At 63.4% G+C, this 11,737-nt stretch overlaps 2 protein-coding genes across 2 annotated transcripts; both read left to right on the forward strand.

Moving 5' to 3' along the window:
- The first annotated feature begins 667 nt into the window (after positions 1–667).
- Positions 668–8,189, forward strand: SPNS1 (SPNS lysolipid transporter 1, lysophospholipid). Its single transcript, XM_056138825.1, has 13 exons — positions 668–770; positions 922–1,215; positions 1,293–1,358; positions 3,481–3,617; positions 4,604–4,755; positions 4,841–4,907; positions 5,586–5,731; positions 6,507–6,662; positions 6,817–7,006; positions 7,253–7,318; positions 7,418–7,516; positions 7,624–7,795; positions 7,878–8,189. The coding sequence occupies exons 2-13, from the start codon at positions 975–977 to the stop codon at positions 7,970–7,972; spliced, it is 1,587 nt and encodes a 528-aa protein (XP_055994800.1). The 5' UTR covers positions 668–770; positions 922–974; the 3' UTR covers positions 7,973–8,189.
- A 717-nt stretch (positions 8,190–8,906) lies between these two features.
- Positions 8,907–11,359, forward strand: LAT (linker for activation of T cells). Its single transcript, XM_056138798.1, has 11 exons — positions 8,907–9,024; positions 9,081–9,114; positions 9,207–9,241; positions 9,389–9,455; positions 9,573–9,637; positions 9,713–9,742; positions 9,827–9,881; positions 9,952–10,049; positions 10,919–10,981; positions 11,091–11,153; positions 11,226–11,359. The coding sequence occupies exons 1-11, from the start codon at positions 8,907–8,909 to the stop codon at positions 11,357–11,359; spliced, it is 762 nt and encodes a 253-aa protein (XP_055994773.1).
- Positions 11,360–11,737: the final 378 nt, after the last annotated feature.

The raw sequence follows: 11,737 nt of genomic DNA on the forward strand, positions 1-11,737 counted from the left end.
GTCACTGTTTAGCATTCATTCATAACTGAGCGTGTAAGCCGTCTGCGAGGAAGAACGAAAACGGAGAGCCACAGCGTTAGTTCCCACGTCCAGTTCGGGTGGCACATATCCCGGCAGTACTCAGGGGCTAGCTCTGGGCCCCGGGTGCTTGGGGGAACGGCGGGGCCGGGTTCGAACCCGGCCCTCCAGCATGAAAAGCAAACGCTCAGGCAAACTGGCCAGCTCGGGAATCATTGAAGATCCAGGATCTCCGCGCGGGATGGCTTAGTGGCAGAGTGCCTGGAGCCCCGAGCGCGTTCCCCAGGAGGCCGCCTCTGGGGTCCCCCCGAACCAGTTAGGTGTGCGCAAGCACCGCAACTGAGCGTGGGGCGAGCCCCAAGAGGCGAGCCGGTCATCTCAAGGCAGAACAAAGAGGAAGAAGGAAAGAAAAGCAAGAACAAGGCTCGAGAAGTCAGCCGAGGAGGTCCCGCACGTCCGGAAACGCAGGTCCAGCTCCACGGGGAGTTTCGGCTTGCCTGGAGCGAGGGCCCCTAGGCTGCGGGCTCCCGCCGGCCTCCCGCGGGGCGGGCTGGGGAGCGGAAGGGGCGTGCGCGGCATCCGTAGGCGGCCGCGGACCACGTGAGGGCCGGGGTCCCGCCCGCCCGGGTCACGTGGGGCTCGGCCCCGCCCCCGCCGTCCCCTGTCACATGACCACGCTCGGGCAGCATGGCGGTGGCCGCGGAGCCGCGCTGGGGCTGAGCGACTGCGGGTGTGGTGGGCTCCCAGGCGGGGTGAGTGTGGCGGGCTCCCAGCCGGGGTGCGGACGCCAGGCTCCTGCCCGGACGTGCCCCCGGCTCGCGCGGCGGGACGCGGGCCGGGCCCGGTGGTCCCCGCCCGGCCGCGCCCCGTCCGTCCTCCTCCCTCCAGCCTCCTCCCTCGCAGGTGGGATCGTCGGTGGGACCGGAGCGCGCGGGCGGGCGCGGCCCCCGGGGACCATGGCCGGGGCCGACACCGCGCCCTTCCTCAGCCAGGCGGATGACACGGACGACGGGCCGGGGCCCGGCGCCCCCGGGGTGCCGGGGTGCCCGGGGACCCCGAAGCCCGAGGGCCCGGAGATCCCGGACCGCGAGGGGCTGCAGCGCATCACGGGCGTGTCTGCGGGCCACTCGGCTCTCATCGTGGCGGTGTTGTGCTACATCAACCTCCTCAACTACATGGACCGCTTCACCGTGGCGGGTGCGGGACCGGGGAGCGCGGCCGGGTCCCGGAGGCGGGCGGCCGGGGGGGCGCGTACCGACTCGTGTCCTCCCCAGGTGTCCTTCCCGACATCGAGCACTTCTTTAACATCGGGGACAGTAGCTCCGGCCTCATCCAGACCGGTGAGTGGGGCCGCGACGGCGCACGGCGCCCTGCTGGCCTTCGCGCTCCAGACTGGGGCTCCCGGAAGGAGGGCTGCGGGTTGGGGGGCGCAGAGGCTCGGGCTTTGCGCTGGGGCTGTTGTGCGTGGTCGGGGGCGCACGGTGAAAGAGGGGCCGCCGTAGGGTAATGGTAAGGGCAGGGCTGGGGTGAAACCTGCGTTTTCCTCCTCACTCGTGCAGGGGGCGGCCCCGCCTTCAGGCTCTCAGCCTATTTCCTTGTCAGTGAGATGGTCCCAGGGTACCTCGGGGGCTGAGGGGGGTGAAGTGAGGTGCACCTGTGACTAGGGGAGGCGGGAACCTAGTGAGGGCTTGAAGGATGTCTGGAATGGAGAAAGGGTTGTTTGTTTGTGCTTTTGTTTTTTGCCTTTTTTGGGTTACACTCCTCCTGGCTTGGCGCTCAGGAATCACTCCTGGCAGTGCTTGAGACCATATAGGATTCTGAGGATTGAACCCAGGTCGGCTGCATTCAAGGCAAATGCTCCCCTCCCTGCTGTACTATTTCTCTGGCCCTTGGAATGGGGCGAGCTGAGTGAGCTTTGTTTGTTCAGAATTTTAGAATTTGAGGGAAAGGCAAAATTAGGGCCAAATCCTTTTTTCTCTGGGTTTTTTTCTTTTCCCCCCTTTTGGGAGCCACACCTGACAGCTTACTCCTGGCTGCCTTCAGGGATCACTATTGGCTTTGCTTGGGGCATGGCACGGGATTCTGGGGATCAAACCTGGGTTTGCAAGACAAATGCCTAACTCGCTGTGCTATTGCTCCAGCTCCTTGATTTTTTTTTTTTCTTTTTGGGTCACACCCGGTGATGCTCAGGGGTTACTCCTGGCTCATGCACTCAGGAATCACTCCTGGTGGTGCTCGGGGGGACCATATGGGATGCTGGGAATCGAACCTGTGTCGGCCATGTTGGCTGCGTGCAAGGCAAACGCCCTCCCCGCTGTGCTATCGCTCCAGCCCCAGCTCCTTGATTTTTTGTTTCTGCTTTTGGGTTATACCCGGAAGTACTTGGGAGACCGTGTGGTGCTGGGGATCTAGCCTGGGGCTTCTGTGGGTTGCATGCACTCCAGCCCTTTGAGCCATCTCCCTGGCCGTAGCAGTTCTTTTTTATTTCCTGGAGAAGGAGGCAGCATTAATTATATTTTATAAAGAAGTTAAAGCTTGGGAAGAGTGAAATGTTGGCCCCTCACCCAGCAAATCAGAGGCCGAGCAGGCCTTGGATGCCAGGTCTCTCCATACACTTTGCTCCCCTCCAGGCCCAAAACCGAGCTGGAGGTGTTAGAACCAAAATCACGAGGAAAGGGAACAGAGTAGGAGACAGGCCGTGCCAGGCCCTGGGGAGTTGTTGAGTTAGGGGAGCAGCCACTCTCTCTGCAGCCCGTTGTTTCGTTTGCCGAGCACCCGTCTTGTGCTCGGAAGCTTGTTAAAGATGGACACACAGGGGCTGGAGCAATAGCACAGTGGGTAGGGTGTTTGCCTTGCATGCAGCTGACCCAGGTTCGATTCTCAGCATCCCATATGGTTCCCTGAGCACCGCCAGGGGTAATTCCTGAGCGCATGAGCCAGGAGTAACCCTGGTGCATCACCAGGTATGACCCAAAAAGAAAAAAAAAAAGATGGACACACAGACACAGCTAAACTTGGGCCATGTCTTTGGCTGCCACGCAGAAGGGAGCAGAGCCCTGAGAAGCCTATGCTAAGAATAAGACGGGTCTCCGCGGGGATGAGTGTTGTGGGAAAGAAGACAGGAAAGCAAGTGGGCTGGGGGTGTGATGTTGGGGACGGTGGCGACACTCAGGAGAGGAGATTCCCGGTGGAGGGGACAGCAGGGACAGGTCACCTCAAGAGGGTAGTGAGCTTGACACTTGGCTATTGGGAGAGTGGAAAGCTCACGGTATGTGTGTGTGTGTGTGGGGGGGGTGGTCACAGGGAAGTCAGGTGGAGTTCTTGGCTACTGGGAATGAGAAGCGTCCGCTGTCCGTCTGTCCTGGGGGAGGCTTGGGAAGGTTGGGAAGGGTGGAAGCTGGGTGGGAGGCTGGGGGTTTCCTGCAGGCTGGGCGGGGCTGTGACTTTCTGCATCCCCCCCAGTGTTCATCTCCAGTTACATGGTGTTGGCGCCCGTGTTCGGCTACCTGGGCGACAGGTACAATCGGAAGTACCTCATGTGTGGGGGCATTGCCTTCTGGTCCCTGGTGACCCTGGGGTCATCCTTCATCCCTAGAGAGGTGAGGCTCCAAGGTGACTCTTCGCACCCTGCACCCCCTTCCTGCTCTTTGCTGTCGCACCTTGGGAAGGCAAATGATCTCCTGGGCCCAGCCCCTCCCCCATCCCTCGCTTGCTTGGGATCCTCCCCCCCCTTCTCCCTTGCAGACTTCCAGACCCATCTCTCTGAGTCATGCCCTTGCCCCTGACCATGGCTCCTTCTGCTCTGCACCTGCATACGCGCGTCTTTCCCTGGTCAGGCCTCACACGGGCCCGGCCCCGGCTCTGGTCTGGGTGAAGGGGCAGCCTCACTTCCTCTCCTTCCCTCTGCCCCTTGAGTCCCGCCAGCCGACCCGCCCCCACCACTTCATTGCCAAAGTCAACAGTGACCATGTGGTTGCTAAATGCTCCCCCCCAGGGCCTGTTCTCACTCAGGGCCCACGAGCCCTGGCTCAGCTGACCCACTTCTTTCTTTTGAAAAGTCTCCTGGTTTCGGGGAACCGCTCTTAGCTTTTCCTCTAGCTTTTCCGGCTCGTGTTTGCCGGCGCCTTTGAATCTCTAGGCGCTCATTCTTGGGCCCGGAACTTTGACCTTGGTCCCAATCTCTGACCTTGGCCCCCACAGGCATCCTGTTCTTGGGGCTCACCCGCAGGTGCCCTCGGTGGGCAGGTAGCCCCCCACCTTAGCCAACATGCTGTTAGTCCCCTCTCTTGGAGTGTGGGGTGGGGTGGGCAGGAGAGAAATCGAGATCGATGATGCCCTCTCTGGGGGCACAGGAACGAGCCCTCACAGGAGCATGTGAACAAGTCGTTATTATCCCCCTTTTGCAGATGAGGAAACTGAGGCTCAGAGAGGTTAAGTTGCTTTCCCACAGTCCAGCTAGTAAGTAGTGGAGCCAGCACCCGAGCGCAGGTCTGCCTGGCTGTGGCCCAGGCTTCTCCGCCCTCGCCGTGGGAGGCGGGAGGCTGGCACAGGGAGGGTGCCACCTAGCCCCCGTCTCACTCCTCAGCGGTTCTGGCTGTTGCTCGTGACCCGGGGCCTGGTGGGGGTCGGGGAGGCCAGTTACTCCACCATCGCGCCCACCCTCATCGCCGACCTCTTCGTGGCTGACCAGCGGAGCCGGATGCTCAGCGTCTTCTACTTTGCTATCCCGGTGGGCAGGTGAGTGGTCTAGGGAGGGGGTGGGCTTGGCATCGGGGGGCACCACTGACCGCTGCCCTTCTCTCCCACCCCTTCCTTCCCCCAGTGGCCTGGGGTACATTGCTGGATCCAAAGTGAAGGATTTGGCTGGCGACTGGCACTGGGCCCTGAGGGTGAGTAGCTGTGGCCCAGGGAGGACAGTGATTCCCAATCCCCTTTCCTGTCTTTATGTGCGCGCACGCACACACACACACACGCACACACACACGCACACTTCGAAGTGCTCACCCTCCAAGCCTTCTGGAAGACGTGTGCTAGTCAGAACTCCTGGTGCAACAGAGCTCATTGTAAAACGTTAGGCCCCACATGGGACTGGGTTGACTTGTGATGACAAGTTTCGTGGGGAGTGCAGGTAAAGTTGGATCCAGAACGTCCACTGTTCCCAGGCACCGGCTCATCCTTTTCTCGGGTCTGCTTTCTTCCCCGAACTGCCTTCTCGAGCACTTGAATGCCTCAGCCGGTTTGTCTCCCTGTTTAAACTGTCTGTGCCCATGAGCCCTAGATAGGAGCTTGGCTGGTACCTGATTAGGCTGAACCAGTTCCCTCAGCTGGGGTTGGGTGGTGTCAAGGCTGGGTCAGAACCCCAGATGAGCACGGAATTGAGAGGGAAGTTGGGGAAATGGAGTTCTGAAAAGTAGGGTGCTGTGTCCCAGCTGGGCTGGAGAAGTTGGGCGGCCTCCTGCAGCCAGACTGCAGCTCCTGCGGGTGCCCCCTGCTGTGCTCCGTCCGGCTCACCCTCCCAGACTCCCTCCCCACTGGCTGTGCCCGTCCTGAAGCTGCTTTTTCCCCAGGTGACCCCAGGGCTGGGCGTGGTGGCGGTTCTGTTGCTGTTCCTGGTGGTCCGGGAGCCGCCCCGGGGGGCTGTGGAGCGTCACTCGGACTCCCCTCCCCTGACCCCCACCTCTTGGTGGGCAGATCTCAGGGCTCTGTCAAGAAAGTGAGTTTCAGCTTCTTTCCACTCTGGATAAGCACTCTCTCTCTCTCGACCTCTCTCTTCTCTCGTTCTCTTTTCTCTTTCCCTTCTTCTCTCTCCCCTCTGTCTCTCTTCTCTCTTCTCTCTCTCTCCCTCTCTTTCTCTCTCTCTCTCTTTTCTCTCTCCCTCCCTGTCTCTCCTCTCCTCTTTCTCAAGTAAACTTCTGTAAATAAAACTATTTTGTTTGTTTTTTTTTTTGAGGGGTGGGGTTGGGCCATGCTTGGCAGTGCTCAGGGCTTACTCAGGCTCTGTGCTCAGAGAGTACTTCTGGCTCTGTGCTCAGGGCTTACTCCTGGCTCTGTGCTCAGGGATCACTCCTGGCAGGCTCAGAGCATCATACGGGGTGCTGAGGATCGAACTCAGGCGGACCACACATACAAACACCCTGTCCTCTGAACTGTGTCTCTGGTCCCTCTATTTTGTTTTTTTAAAAAGTTTCATTCCATCCTGCCCCAACCCCTGAGGCGCACACAGAGAGCCTGACAGCTGGTGTGAGATTGAAGGGGCTCCTCTTTGATCCCTGCCTGCTGGGGGCCCTGCCCACCCCTCCCCCCCACCTCACCCCCTCCATCCCCTCAGCCAGCCACCACTGCCCCCCCGTGTGGCTCCTGGGTGAATTACAGGCCCAGGTGCTGAGGTTCAGGACCTGCTTCCTGCCCGGTGTGGGACCTCATTCAGCGAACATGGATGGGAGGGCCCAGCCCAGCACTCCCGGAGTCCGATTTCCTTTTCTCTGCAGCCCCAGTTTCATCCTCTCCTCCCTCGGCTTCACTGCCGTGGCCTTCGTCACAGGCTCCCTGGCCCTCTGGGCCCCTGCATTCTTGCTACGCTCCCGCGTGGTCTTGGGGGAGACGCCCCCCTGCCTTCCCGGAGACTCTTGCTCTTCCTCTGACAGGTACCTTCCTGGGGGCGGGGTAGGAATGGGTCAGGGGGAAGTGGGGATTGGCTGCACCTTCCTCTTGGAGCTTTGGGGAGCCCTGGAGTGCTGGGCCGGGAGACGGGGCGCCAGACAATGGGACTGACAGCCCCTACCTCCCCTCACCTGCCAGCCTCATCTTCGGCCTCATCACCTGCCTGACGGGGGTCCTGGGAGTGGGCCTTGGCGTGGAAGTCAGCCGCCGCCTCCGCCGCTCCAACCCCCGGGCTGACCCCCTGGTCTGTGCCACCGGCCTCCTGGGCTCAGCGCCCTTCCTCTTCCTGGCCCTCTCCTGTGCCCGCGGAAGCATTGTGGCCACCTATGTGAGTACCCAAGAGCTGGGGGGCGGGGGGGAATGTGTGCTGGGGCAGGGCCAGGTGGGAGTTGCTGATTGCAGGTCTCAGCTTGGGCCCTTCCGAGCTGGGGGACGTTGGTCAAGTGACTTGACTTCTTGGGCTCTGTCCAGCCCATAAGCTGGCTCAGGTGTGCGGGGAGGGTTCCTGTGTTTGCCTGTCCTGTGATGTGACTGACACCTGGTGTCTTCCCTCCTCCCTGACCCCCCGCCCCAGATCTTCATCTTCATCGGGGAGACGCTGCTGTCCATGAACTGGGCCATCGTGGCTGACATTCTGCTGGTGAGCGGGTGCCCCTCCAGCCCAGCCCTGCCCCCTGACGCCCCCTCGGGCTGGGGTGTTCTGACCTCCCCCCTCAATGCTGTGCTCCCCCTCCCCCAGTACGTGGTGATCCCCACGCGCCGCTCCACAGCCGAGGCTTTCCAGATCGTGCTGTCACACCTGCTGGGGGACGCTGGGAGCCCCTACCTCATCGGGCTGGTGAGCACTGGCCGGCCCTGGAGCGCCCTGTGAGCCCGTAGGCCCGTGGCTGTGCTGGGCTGCTGGTGGTGCCCGTCCGCAACGGTCCCTGCCGTGTCCTCTCGCAGATCTCCGACCGCCTGCGCCGGGGCTGGCCCCCCTCCTTCCTGTCCGAGTTCCGGGCGCTGCAGTTCTCGCTCATGCTCTGCGCCTTCGTGGGCGCACTCGGGGGCGCAGCCTTCCTGGGCACCGCCATGGTGATCGAGGCTGACCGGCGGCGTGCCCAGCTCCATGTGCAGGGTCAGTGGCGTGCCCGCTGCCCACTGTCGCCCCCTTGCCTCCGCCGACCTGGCCCTGATGCTGACTGACCCTCTCCCGGCAGGTCTGTGGCGGGAGGCGGCGCCTGCTGATGACCGGATCGTGGTGCCCCAGCGCGGCCGCTCCACGCGGGTGCCCGTGTCCAGTGTGCTCATCTGAGGCCACTGCCCCGCTCACTCACCCAGTGCGGGCACTCCCGCGGGCACGGGGGACAGGCGCCGGCCTCGGCCCAGCTCTGAGGACGCCGCGGCCACAGTTGGGCCCCAGACACTACATGGACGGTTCAGGGGGCTGCCGTGGGGGCGCTGGGAGAGGTGCCTCCTCCAGGGAGCCTGGGGCTCGGTGCTATTCGTAAGGGAATAAATTTGTAGTCGGACCCTCGGTGCCTGTGTGAGTCTCTTTGGGCTTGTGGAATCTGTCATCTGTGCACTCGGGTCTCATCCAGCTCCAGACTCACGGGCACATCCCTCCCTCAGTGGCGGGCGGCAGTGGGGGCTGACCCAGAGCGGTGAGCTGGCTGGTGTGACGGTGACTCACCCCCATTCGCCGTGGAGCCGGCCCCTCAGGCGGGGCTGCCGCCTCGACCTACAGAGCCCCCTGACTCCACCGCTCTCCTTGCTGTGCCTTCTTGCTGCGCCTCGAGGCCCCCGGGTGGCAGCTGGTGGCCCTGGGGTCTCAGCTTCTCCCTCTGGCTGGGTCCCTTAGGCCCCGGGCTGGGGGCAGAGGGGCTGGGTGCTGCCCGCCTGGCTGTCATCTCCCGGCTGGGTGGGGGTGTGAAGGGGCGGGTGCAGCGCCCGCCCGAGGAGCCCGATGATTTCCTGCCCTCACCGGCCGAACCACAGCTTCCTGCCACAGGCCGACAGCACCGAGACGCAGCAGGGCTGGGGCGCAGGAGCGCTGAGGGGAGCCGGAGCCCTGGGTTCCAGCCCAGGTCCTGCCCCGAGCACCCTGCGAGCCGGCACAGACTCCACGGCCCGGCCAGGAGAGGGGAGCCCCTAGGGAGGGCTCCCCCACCCCCAGACCCCAGCACCCCGGCAGCAGCTCCACGCCCGAGGGGTGCAGCGGGCAGCCGGCCTGGGCCAGGACCCCACAGATGGACCCGGTCGTGTCAGGGCCCTTCGTGCTGGGCCTCGCGCTGCTGCCGCCGCTGCTGCTGCTGCTGGCTCTGTGTCTGCGCTGCCGCGACCTGAGTGAGCTGGGGGGCCCCGGGGGTAGGGGTGGGGGTGCTTTGCCTGCCTGCCTGCCTCACCGGCCCTGTCTTCCCCAGGCTCCCAGGATGGCGGCGATGCTTCCACCAACAGGTGAGTGCCCCCGGGGCCCCGCGTCGCCCCAGCCCTGCGGGGGTCCTGTGGGCCTCTCCCGGCCCATGACCCCCAACTTTTGTCTCCGGCAGCCTGAACCACAGCAGCCTGGTGCTAAAGCCGCCTCGTGAGTGCCCGGGGCCCCGGCCTTGGCCTGAGTGGGGTGGGGGCGAGGTGGGTGCCTGCAGTCTGGGGCCCAGGCATGCCCCCGAGGTTCCTGGAGAGGGTGGGGCACGGCCAGAGTCTGCTCTGCATCGGGGTCCTGTGTCCACAGCCACCTTCATCACCTGCCCGCCGGCCGCTCCCCACCCACCTGTGACCGTCCTGAGCCATATGGACCTGTGAGTAGCCCCAGGTTTCTGTGCGCCCAGTTCCTACTCTCCCTTGCTCCCCTTCTTGCCTCCCGTCTTGCCCCAGAGACCCCGGCCTGGGTCTGACCTCCCGCTTTTGACCCCCAGGAGATCCCCTCAGCTCCTTGGGGGCTCCCACTATGCACCATCTTCCCGGCAGGACTCCGATGGGGGTAAGCATGGCGCAGGCGGGGGTGCGGCTGGGCCCACCTGAGCTGACTCAGTTTCCCTCTTGCTCTCTTGCGTAGCTGACAGTGTGGCTAGCTATGAGAACCAGGGTGAGTGGGGGCCGCAGTACCAGGCTGCGGGGGGTGGTGGCGGGGCCCCACCACCCCGGGCTGATTCCCACGTCATGACCCCAGGACCCCACTTTGTGACCAAGGATGACGATGAGGAGGACCACAATGGGGGCTACTTGTGAGTGTACAGGCGGGTGGGGGGCAGAGGTATGTCGGGGGGGACCTTGCTCACCCCTCGACCCCCTCAGAGTGGTGCTTCCTGACGATGTTCCTGCCTCGGGCACTGCCGTCCAGCCTGCGCTCAGCAAGGCCAGCAAGCCCGGCTTCCGCGACAGCGCCGTTTCGGGTCAGTGCCACGCTCCCCTGCCCCTCATGCCCAGCCCCGGCTGCGACCTTCATTCCGTCCCCCGGCCCCGCCTTTCTCCTTCCCTCTCTCTGGCTCCCCCCATCTTTGGGTTTCCTGGCTGCGCCTCCATCCCGCCTGCCGCCCAGACCCCCTCCTGCCTCTGGCCTCTTCCTCTCCTCTTTCCGCCCGCGGCACCCCAGGTCCATCTCTGGGCTGTCCATTACAGTCCTTTGTGAAGGCTGGGGGGCTCTTCCGGCTTCACCCTGCTTCCTGCGAGCAGCTTCTCTCCCTGTCTGGGCCCCTTCCTCAGCCACACCTCCACGCGGCGCCCTCCCTCTCCCCCCTCCCCTGCTCTTGCCCCAGGTTCCATCCGGGTTCTGATCTGGCTGCTTCTCTGCTTCAGGCCTGAGCTCAGCCACGTGTGGGGCCCATGGCATCCACTGCCAGGCCTGGGGTGTCCTGAGCAAAGGACGCTGGGGGCTGGCCTTCTGGCATTGCCCAGACCAGACTCTGTCCCACCCGAGCCTCGGTTGTCCTGTCTGTAGGGTGGTGGGGTTAGCATGTACCCCACTGCGGGCCCCGTTCTACACCTTAGCTCACAGATGAGGAAACTGAGGCTCCGATCTTGCCTTTCCACGTCTCTGTGGAGAAGCCAGAAGGAGCGAGGGGCTGGGGTGAGAGGGATATAGAGCATGGGGGGCCCTGCAGTCTGTGGGTGCCCACTGCCTTGCCTCGAGTCAGTTCAGGCCCCGCCACCCCCTTCTCCCCATCACCTCCCATAAGGCTGACTCTGGGGCCTTTGGGGGAGCAGTGGGCAGGTGTCGGGCTGATGATGGGGTGACTGCTGGATGCCTGTGTCCTCCCTGCAGTGGAGTCTGGGGAGGATTACGTGAACATCCAGGAGAGTGAGGAGAGCGCGGATGCATCCCTGGGTGAGCACCGTCACCCCTGCCCTGGGCCCAGGGTCCTCCTCTCTGTCTTCTTTGGGTCTGGGCCTGTCCTCCTGGACATGTGGCCATCTCCCCCAACATGTCGCCACAGACGGGAGCCGGGAGTACGTGAACGTCTCACAGGAGCTGCCGATAGCCGTGAGCACTGAGCCAGGTGCGTGGGGGCGGCTGGGGGTGGCACGTGCAGGAGGGGCACGGGCTGCAGGCAGACCCCGTCTCCTCTCAGCCGCCTCCAGTTCCTATGAGGCAGAGGAAATGGAGAAGGATGAGGAGGAGGAGGAGGAGGAAGAGGAAGAGGAGGAGGAGGAGCAGCAGAAGCAGGAGGATGGCCCTGCGGACGATGACTATGAGAATCTGTAGGAGCTCAGCTGACGGCTGGGGAGAGGCCGGACCCCCCTGCTGCCCCCAGCTCTGCCTCTGGTGACTCTGAAGTCTCCCTCAGGACCCTTCCCCATCACCCTGGCCCTCTGATTGAGGGCATCCCGTCTCCTCCAACTCTGGGGACCCCTGGCCTCCCTGCCTGCTGTGTCAATTGGGGCTGTGCCAGGTGGTCGTTGCAGCCTGAGAATTTCCCCCTAACTTATTGCCACTTTGGGGGTTCCCCCTGTGTGCCCTCAACACTGCACCTTCTGACACAGCCTGAGAATGAACAGCCCAGGTCCAGTCCCCCTCTGGGGCACAATAAAGACTGGTGTGGACTGTATGTGTGCTGGCTTGGGGACCCAGGAATGGTGTTAG

Source organism: Sorex fumeus, unplaced genomic scaffold, assembly GCF_029834395.1.
Source record: "Sorex fumeus unplaced genomic scaffold, SorFum_2.1 ptg000130l, whole genome shotgun sequence".
Lineage (NCBI taxonomy): Eukaryota > Metazoa > Chordata > Mammalia > Eulipotyphla > Soricidae > Sorex > Sorex fumeus.